The sequence below is a fragment of the Rhinatrema bivittatum genome, chromosome 17 (assembly GCF_901001135.1).
Source record: "Rhinatrema bivittatum chromosome 17, aRhiBiv1.1, whole genome shotgun sequence".
Classification (NCBI taxonomy): Eukaryota; Metazoa; Chordata; class Amphibia; order Gymnophiona; family Rhinatrematidae; genus Rhinatrema; species Rhinatrema bivittatum.
The window spans coordinates 3,686,173-3,695,986 of record NC_042631.1 but is presented as its reverse complement, the minus strand read 5'-3'; the positions used below and the strand labels follow the sequence as shown (position 1 = coordinate 3,695,986).

At 45.2% G+C, this 9,814-nt stretch overlaps 1 protein-coding gene across 3 annotated transcripts in view; it reads left to right on the top strand.

The window, feature by feature from the left end:
* The first annotated feature begins 2,144 nt into the window (after nt 1-2,144).
* Nucleotides 2,145-9,814, top strand: part of TTC17 (tetratricopeptide repeat domain 17) — a 104,952-nt gene continuing 97,282 nt past the window's right edge. For all 3 annotated transcript variants that reach the window (XM_029582243.1, XM_029582242.1, XM_029582241.1), the window contains exons 1-2: nt 2,145-2,325; nt 9,389-9,478. In XM_029582243.1, coding sequence (XP_029438103.1) covers nt 2,182-2,325; nt 9,389-9,478 — 234 coding nt within the window. In that variant the 5' untranslated portion in view covers nt 2,145-2,181. The remainder of the gene's footprint in view (nt 2,326-9,388; nt 9,479-9,814) is intronic.

Below are 9,814 nucleotides of genomic sequence, written 5' to 3'. Positions count from 1 at the left end.
AGAGTTGTTCTATGACTGATCTGATTTCATTTTATTTAAAGTAGAATCCTAGAAACCAAAAATGCCATCACCTCTCTGATTTCAGTTCAAATAGTGTGTACGCTGCACTAAATGCTAGAGATGTGAATCGGAACCAGAATCGGTTCGGATTTCAGTTCCGATTCACATCTCTACTAAATGCCACTCCTGCAGGTAGCAGAAAAATTAAGTGCTGATTAACACTGTGATATTCTGCTGGTGCTGCACTGTAACCAGTTCTTTCTCTCCAATGGGATGCTAACAAGCGGGCCGATTCTGTAAAGTCCGCGGGAGAGCGGGACAGGCCACTCGCCTGTGCGCACGATGATAGTGAGGCCTGGTGGTAGAAACGGGCAAAAGGAGCAGCGGCTGTCAGCCGCACATTTTTCTTACTGAATCGCATGGGAATACCTAATAGGGCCATCAACATGCATTTGCATGTTGAGGGTGCTATTAGGTTCTGCGGGTTGGACGCTTGTTTTCTGCCCCTTACTGAATAAGGGGTAAGGGAAAACGCGCGTCCAATGGCAGGTTAAAGGTGCGCCCTGGTGGAGCGTACTGTACTGTATCGGCCCGAAGGTATCTGTTTTCATACATGCTCTTGTTAGCATCCCCGTGGAGGGAATTAATAAGGGCTATGGGTTTTCACCTACACTCATTATACCCCACAAACTGTGCCACTGTTCCAGCCAGAGAGGAGCTTGTGGACTCTTGAAAGCATTCATTGTAATCTACTCTTGATGCTTATTGACCATTTTTCTGTCCACAAAACCACTGTTTCCTGTGCTGCTCTCATAAAAAACACATCTGTTCTTAAGAACATAAGAAATTGCCATGTTGGGTCCCGCCAAGGGTCCATCAAGCCCAGCATCCTGTTTCCAACAGAGGCCAAACCAGGCCACAAGAACCTGGCAATTACCCAAACACTAAGAAGATCCCATGCTACTGATGCAATTAATAGCAGTGGCTATTCCCTAAGTAAAATTGATTAATAGCCATTAATGGACTTCTCCTCCAAGAACTTATCCAAACCTTTTTTGAACCCAGCTGCACTAACCATCTCCTCTGGCAACAAATTCCAGAGCTTTATTGTGCGTTGAGTGAAAAAGAATTTTCTCAGATTAGTCTTAAATGTGCTACTTGCTAACTTCATGGAATGCCCCCTAGTCCTTCTATTATTCGAAAGTGAAAATAACTGAGTTACATCTACTCGTTCAAGACCTCGCATGATCTTAAAGACCTCTATCATATCCCCCCCTCAGCCGTCTCTTCTCCAAGCTGAACAGCCCTAACCTCTTCAGCCTTTCCTCATAGGGAAGCTGTTCTTACTCTTACTGTTCTCAACCTGAAATTAAAAATAGTATGCTTTTCATGCAAACTGTTGCCAGAGGATGGGGTTAGTGCAGTTAGTATAGCTGTGTTTAAAAAAGGTTTGGATAAGTTCTTGGAGGAGAAGTCCATTACCTGCTATTAAGTTCACTTAGAGAATAGCCACTGCCATTAGCAATGGTTATATGGAATAGACTTAGTTTTTGGGTACTTGCCAGGTTCTTATGGCCTGGATTGGCCATTGTTGGAAACAGGATGCTGGGCTTGATGGACCCTTGGTCTGACCCAGTATGGCATTTTCTTATGTTCTATTTTCAGACTAAAACTGCTCATGCTCCTTCAGCCTGCTGTTACCTTTTGCACTCCCACCTTGCTTGAATTTCTTATCTAAAAAGGTGGGTAATAAAACCCCATTAATAACAGGGAGAGGGAAGAAGGAAAAGACTGGGCAAGTGGATCGGAAGTAAGGCACTCAAAAGGGGGCCATGGCCGGATGCAGGCCTTGGCAAGAGACCAGGCAGGAATGAAGAAGGGTCAGAACCATAGAAGGGAGTGCAGTCTGGAACGAGAAAGGGGCCATCGGAGAGAGAAGCTGGGGCGGGGAAGGCATGGTGAAGGAGGCCATGTTGGAATTGGGAAGAAGCACGCGTCGAGAACATAAGGGAGAATCAAAGATGGCCGACTCCGGGCTCAGACAGCGTCACGCACGGACGGCGGGGGGGGGGGGGACGTCCGCTCTCACGCTGCGAGCCTGCGCGGCACTTTGACCGCCCCAAGATGGCCGGGCCGCGCGCCCTACTTCCGCTTCCGGTCGGTGCGGGGGAGGAGGGAAAGATGGCGAGGAGCTGGGAGCCGCGGCGCGGCGGTGGCTCGTTGTGCGCCTGCTTGCTCGGCCTCTGCCTGCTCCTCGGGCTGCTCCCGGCCGGCAGCGCCACCACGCACTGGATCGTGACGGAGGACGGGAAGATCCAGCAGCAGGTGAGAGAAGGAGGAGGAGGAGGGCGGCGTTGTCATGGAGCGCCCGCGTCCTTGTCCGGCGCCGTGGAGCCGGGGGCGCGCGGTGCTCCGGGGGAATGGAAGGGAGGGGGAGACGTGGCTCGCCCAATGGCGCAGCCCAGTGCACCCAAGCCTTTGCATTACTCCGGTATAGCGCTTTGCGATTCGTACACCGTTTCTGCTTTCTTCCTGTAAACGTCCCTGCTCCCCACCCTCCATCCGCTCTTGGCTGCACTGGAAGTTGGTTCAGTAATGATTACGTTTTAATTCACCCATCCAGATGTTGGCAGGCTTACAGGGAGTAGATTGGCTAAGGTTGGGGAAAGGGGTTTCCCCTTATGTTCAGATTGCCCGCTCGGCCCATAGGATTCTCCGGTCCGTTTCCTTCTGTACAATAAATTAGGGATAAGCTCTCTAGGAGTAGTATAATCTAAATGAGCCAAGGGTGAGCAACCTAATATTGGTATCGAGTTTAAAAAGAGGGCCTGGAATATGGGATGAATAGAGGAGTCTGAGGGAAAACAGAATTAGGAAAAGTAGACTCCTTCCCCATCTGCTTGTGTTATGGTGCTCACATAATTCATGGTTCTATGCAAGAGTTCCATGTCTGCAACTGTAGGTATATGCATGGATGATGCATTTGTTTTGGGGATGGGGTACCAAGTTGTTACAGGCATTTGATGTTCATATTTGTAAGCTACTAATGATATATTTGTGTGACAAAAAAGTATAATGTAGTGTGGTTGCCATGTTAGTCTGCCTGACTGCATAGAAATAATGGCTACCACAAAAAAAAAAAATGAAGCAAATAAGGGGGTATTTTATTGGACTAACTTACTCCATTTCTTGACTTTCTGAAGTCAGAATAGATTCAGAGATGACATTACATGTTTTACATCCTATGAATAGCTGAAGATACTATGATGAGCAAATAAGAGCCGAATAAAATGGATACATGGACTTCTTATGCACTTGGCTGATATATTATTTAGAGAGTGTAACCTTGTAATCAGAATCTAGAGGTTGTTTATCCTTGTTCTACCATTGGTTTCTTCCTTGTAACTCAGTTTGTTTGGTCCACGATATGACATCCTTTGCAAAACAAGGCTGTGGACTATTGTTTAATGCTTAGCAGATATTCTGAAGTTGCTTTTTGTGGCACTGTGTAGTATCATTAGAATATGGTTACGATTACAAAGTCCATCCATGTATAGTGAGGCACAGGCATGATCTTCTGGTTTTAGTAGAGTCTGATTCACTTATGAGCTTGGACAAGTCACTTTGGGCCAAAATGAGCTAAAGTGATTTTCCCCATGTCGTGTCTGAGAAAAATGTTCAGTGTATTTGGCCCTTTGTCTTCCTGTACCAGTTTCCTTGGCTCTGATTAAAGAGTATTTGAGAGATGTTACAAGCAATAGAGTGAAAGAGCAGGTTCTTTCCCCCTCAGAGATGCTGGATTTGTAAGGGCTTTATCTGAAAAGCATATTGGAATCCTGACTAGTTGAGACTCCAGCTAAATAGAAATTATTAAACTGAAGTGCACATTCTGATTACTCTTCAGTGAATTCTCTGGAAGCTTGTGTAAATAGTTGATTGTAATACAGAAAAAAAAAGTTGACATTCTGTCATACAGCCAAATGGAAACTTAATAAGGACATTATAATCTATTGAGTTAAAAATGGTATTAGTTTGTGATATATACATACCATGTTTTATATCCAAAGTTTGCAGCAGCATACTTTAATGAAAAGATTTTTGCTGAGCATTGGAATTTAAAATTGAAAACAAATCTTTTATGGCTTTTCAAAAATACTAAAAAGTCCTGCGCTAGCTCTTTTAGGATTGTTTAGTTGCAGCGTTTAAAAAAATCCAGTGGACAGAAAATGTGGGATGCGCATGGCTTTGTCATGCACAAAGCAATGAATGGCCTGCTTACACTTTATTAACTGATTTCAGCTTCTTGAGCTGTCTGTAGTACTGAATATTCATTCCCTAAATGTAATAAGCTTCCCACTCTGTGAAAGCTAACCTTGTCTCTCTAAGCCACCCGTGTTTGCAGGTGGATTTTCTTCCAGGCACATGCTTTGCGCAAACAGGATGTCTGCGTTTGAGTGGATTTTCAAATTCATGATCAATAGCTGGCCTGGTATCCCAGCTATTAATAGGAAAAAAGCCCTCCCATTTTGCCTAGGGTGTAATATTTTTTGAAGTTCAGCGAACGCAGAGAAAGTTTTGAAAGGAAGACCATGGGGACAGCAGTACTGTCCTAGGTGTGTGAGGTGGAGGGTCTAGCATGGTCATCTCCATCCATCCTTCCAAGATGGATAAATGGGTGCAGGTTGAGTAAGAATGATTATGCATTCTGTTCCTAAGTGGTTTGAAAAACTGCTCTGTGTGTGTGTGAAATCGAGCAGGCACAGGACTTAGCAGCTGGAATCTCTGTTATTCTGATTGACTTTGAAAATCCTCATAAGTTGTTTGTTGTGAATTTATGAATAAAATCAATAAATATAGCTCTTGTTGGTATTTCTTACTGGGATTTATTTAGCTGTTTCAAGTGAGATGAATATACGTTCTCAATGCACAAGTGCAGCTCTATTTGATGCTGTCTAAAGGGAAATGCCACCAGTTTCTTTGCGTGTGTTTGTTTTTTTTTTTTTTTTACTGCATTTATTCAGGCACAGCAGAGCCAACTTGGTGAACAGATGTCTAAAAGAAGATTTTCATAAGAGCACATTTCCTATAGTTGCTTCTCCGAAGCTTTTCTTAGTATTCTCTGGTTCAAAGATGTAGGGCTGTACCATTCGGTAGCAGCGGAACTTCAGCATAGCTGGATCAAAAATTTGAAAGACTTTCCCTTATCGTTTTGCTTTTATTTCTTGCTGCATCGCACTTTGTTCTGTTGTAAACCCGAGCATCGGCCTCTGGGAGCTGCATTTGCAGCTTGCAACCTCAGATTGAGTAATGCTGTTGTAGGTAAATCATTTACAAACCCTAAAAGTGAGGCTCCGGGAAGAATATTTTGGCTGTGAATGCCACTTTTTAACCCTTTGGTCAACATCTGATTGTTAATCACTGGGAATTGGGGAGGTAAAGCACTGTGTAAAAATAATTTGTCTAAACTTTTATGTAGTTTTTATATAAAATTTCTGTTTTCTTTGTAAAAGTTAATCATGCCAATGCAACACAGTGCACTCAGCTAAGCACACTGGTTAACCCATGGTTGGACGCGCGGCTACTAGCGCTCATCACTTACAAATGCACGTTGATGAGGCTATTAGTTATTCACCCCAGATCTAAAAAAAAAAAAAGGTGCACCCGACCCACACGTTTTTACGCTCAGAAATTAACGCCTGCCCAGAGCAGGCGTTAATTTCTGAGCAGCCCAAAAAGTGTACAGAAAAGCAGAAAATTGTACATCCTCCGACTTAATATTGTGGCGATATTATGTCAGAGGACCAAAAAGGAGAAGAACCTTTAAAAAAAAAAAAAAAGTGTGCCAGCAGTCAGGTTAGGAAAAGGGGAGGCTCAATTAACGAGTGTCCATCTTCCTAACCCGCTGACAGGCACCTCTCCTGGGCGCCAATTAAATATGAAATTGGGTGCCCCAGAGAGGTCGGGAGAGCAGGCGCTCAGTCATACGCGCCCGTTTTCCACGCACAGATATTGCATCGGCCTGCTCGTGCACTGTTCTGTATCCAGCTTGGTTTGCATTTGTGGTTCTTGCTCGTGGTTTCTCTGACTGGTGGTATTAGATGCGTGTTGTATTTTCCATTTATCTGGAAAGGCTGGGACCAAAGCCATTCTGGAAAATTGAAACAATGACTTTTATATAAAGTGCAACAGGTCCCTGAGCCCCATGTAGTAAGTGATTCCTTGCTCCCTGTCATGAATAAAGGAGGTGGATAGCGAGTACATTGCCTGTCACCACAACAGTCGTCCAGCAGCAGCCCACGCTTGCAGTTTTCAGGTTGTGCAACTTGTCTGCAGTACTCCCTGGCTTTGGGCATGAAATGATCAGTCAAGCAGTCACTGCGTGATCCCGCCCTCTCGTTGGACCGGGAAATAACAGCCAGCACTTTCACATCCTTGAAAGCTTGGGGATGTTCACTTTACCCATGGCCAGGTCAAAAAAAAGAGTCAGCCTCTTCTTACTTCCCATCACCCTCGCTGCAGACGAGAGTGCTGCGTGGCAAGCATCTCCAGAGAAATCCCCTTTCAGCTGCATTGTAGCTTGTTCTCGTACAGCAGCCAAGAAAAATCTCTGCAGCCTCATGATTGCAGATAGCTTTTCACCAGCCGTTCTCAGGCAGTGAATGCCGTGGCAAGACTGAAACCAATTCTTGGTACAGTTGCATTTACCTTGGTTCATTATTTCTTTCTGGAAAACCCTGGCACAGGCACCCCTTTACTGCGATGCTGATAGAGCCACTCACACAGCGCCCTGCTCATTTCCAAATTCTGAGGCCCTTCTAGTGCCTTTCATTTAGCCAATCCCATTAGAGTTGCGTATTTGCAAACGTTTTTCTTTAACCGTTCTTCAGTGATAGAAGCCTATTTCTGCTGGCTGTTGCAATGTTCGGCTTCTTTCTTGATCCCCACTGACTGACTTGCCTGTGTTTGGGGTTTTGGGATGGTTACACTTTGGGGTAGGGCTCTTTTCACAGCTGGTTAAATAGCTGTTTGTTTGCATATGGAACTATTTTTCTGTCAGTGTCTGAGGGTAGGCAGATCCACCACCCATAATCACATCTCTTTATTACTGTTACGCATTTGATTGTCAAAATTCAATAAAAAAAAGATTTGAAACATACAGAGTCACGTACAGCATAAAACTTCAGAATCTTAAGCACATGCTGGCTCAGAACATTGGTCCATCGAGCCCAGGGAAGTACCTGGCACAGCTTAATAGGAAAGTCCAGAACTAAGAGCTAGAGACACCCAAGTCTCCCTGGCTAATAATTAATGGACCTGTCCTCCAGAAATGTGTCAGGTATTTTGTTTTTTTTTAAACTCCCCTATACTGCTGGCAATGACCGCACTCTCACAACAAGTTCCACAGCTTAATTGTACAGTGACTGAAAAAAAATGCTTTCTTAATATAGAAACAATGGCAGAAAAAGACCATCTGGCCCATCCAATCTGCCCTGCAAGTTTCCTACAGTTATAACTGCGGCTCCATGCAGGTTACCCCCGTGTTTCTGGTAAGGGCAGCGATTGCCGCTCCGTGCAGGTTACCCCCCATGTTTCTGGTAAGGGCAGTGACTGCCCGCTCCGTGCAGGTTACCCCCATGTTTCTGGTAAGGGCAGTGACTGCCGCTCCATGCAGGTTATCCCCGTGTTTCTGGTAAGGGCAGTGATTGCCGCTCCGTGCAGGTTACCCCCGTGTTTCTGGTAAGGGCAGTGATTGCCGCTCCGTGCAGGTTCCCCCCATGTTTCTGGTAAGGGCAGAGACTGCCGCTCCGTGCAGGTTACCCCCATGTTTCTGGTAAGGGCAGAGACTGCTGCTCCGTGCAGGTTACCCCCGTGTTTCTGGTAAGGGCAGAGACTGCTGCTCCGTGCAGGTTACCCCCGTGTTTCTGGTAAGGGCAGAGACTGCTGCTCCGTGCAGATTACCCCCCATGTTTCTGGTAAGGGCAGTGACTGCTGCTCCGTGCAGGTTACCCCCGTGTTTCTGGTAAGGGCAGCGACTGCCGCTCCGTGCAGGTTACCCCAAGCCTTATGTTAAGGGTAATATTATTAACAGTCAAACCCATAAGGAAATTACTGCTAGAATTTGTCTACATTCTGTTACCTGTTAGTGTGCGGACACGTCATGAAACTATTTGTGTTCCACCCATCTCTTGGTTTTATAAACCTCTCCAAGGTGAAGAGCCCTAACCTGTTTAGCCTTCCTTTTCTTGGTGCTCTTAAATCATAGATTGTCATTTGTTCAACGCCATGTTCTTGCTGGAATCTAGCAATGCTTGTTGCATGCTGGAGGTTTTTAGCTAGATCTCCTCCTTCCCACTCCTAGATTGAGCTCCGATTTTTCCAGACTTGGAGCTTGAGGGTCCTCTGTCCCCTGTGTTTCAGATTTACTGTGGCTACACTGGCTTAATGTCCTTGTGAGGTGCACAAATTCCAGATAATTGAGGTTTTTCTGCATAATAAGTCGTGGCCTGGGGACTGTGGCGTCCCCCTCCCTGGGTAATGAATTTCTGGTTAATAGAAATGGTTCTCTCTTGTATGCATTGCACTGTCTTAGCTGTTCTGTTAATTGATGATGAAATATTTGCTGTGCCTGACTTTTAAACTATCAGTGAAAAAGGCCTGAGCTAAATGGTAATGAATTAATCTATTGGAGCTGGTAGTAAAGTGAAAACACTGCTCTTCCTGAGAATTAAACTTTCTTTCACTTCTCTGGCTAAAATGCTCTCTCACAAGCCTTCCTGCTCTATATATGGAAACATTTTAAAAGCCCAAGGTTACACAGACCATCCCAGTGTCAAATCCATTCTACTTGTAGGAGGGGAATAGTTTGAGAATTTGCTGTTGGCGAGGCCTGGTCAGATTGGTAGAGATTTGGATGTGAGTGACATTTTAATGTTTCCAGTGGGTTAAAGAAACAGGCTGTGGAGAGCATCTGGGGATTGTAGTCCTTGACCACTTATGGACTATGGAGACCACAGAGACGGATCACCTGATCTCCCCCCCCCCCAGCCTATTCTCCTGGTTGGGGGGGGGACGGGGACTTAGTTTATATTATTTATTTAAACATTTTATATACCCTCGTTTATTAGAGAGATTATTGTGCTCTGAAGCCTGCATCCTGGGTCATTCAGGTTGAGAGTTTTCCCCCAAACGTTAGGGAGATTCTCGCTTTCACGCAGGGGTCCTCGCTTGTTTCAGCTATTTAGAGATGGAAGCATGTGAGAACTGGTCAGATTTCTCAGGCTCTCTTCCCCGTGGTGGTTCTGATCCCTCTTGGCATAAATATCTAAAAGTAATTTCATTTACAGGGGAGCAATTTTACATATTTTTACTTTTAAACTGCATGTAACAGGTGGACTCGCCAGTGAATCTGAAGCATCCTCATGACCTGGTCATCCTGATGCGACAAGAAGCAACAGTCAACTATCTCAAGGAGCTGGAGGTAAGATCTGCAGACGGACAGAAGTCCACCAGCTCCTAATGCGCACACTGAGAACATTTCTCACATCCAGTTCATTACAGTAGATAGATTTGGGTTCTGCTCCAGGTGAGTCCTGGATGCAGGAACTGTGCCACCCAGGAGCTTTCACGTGCTTTTCCTTCTCCTCCAGCAGTGAGTGAGATGAGGTTGTGACCATACTGAGCTCATGCAGGGTGTCCCTTTGGTGCAACTGCAGTTAGATGACAAGAAGAGACTTGTGTAGATGGCTCTCAATTTTAACCCCTCTCCACCTTTATTTTAGGATAGGGGGTTAGCATCACCCCTGGGCTATCTTAA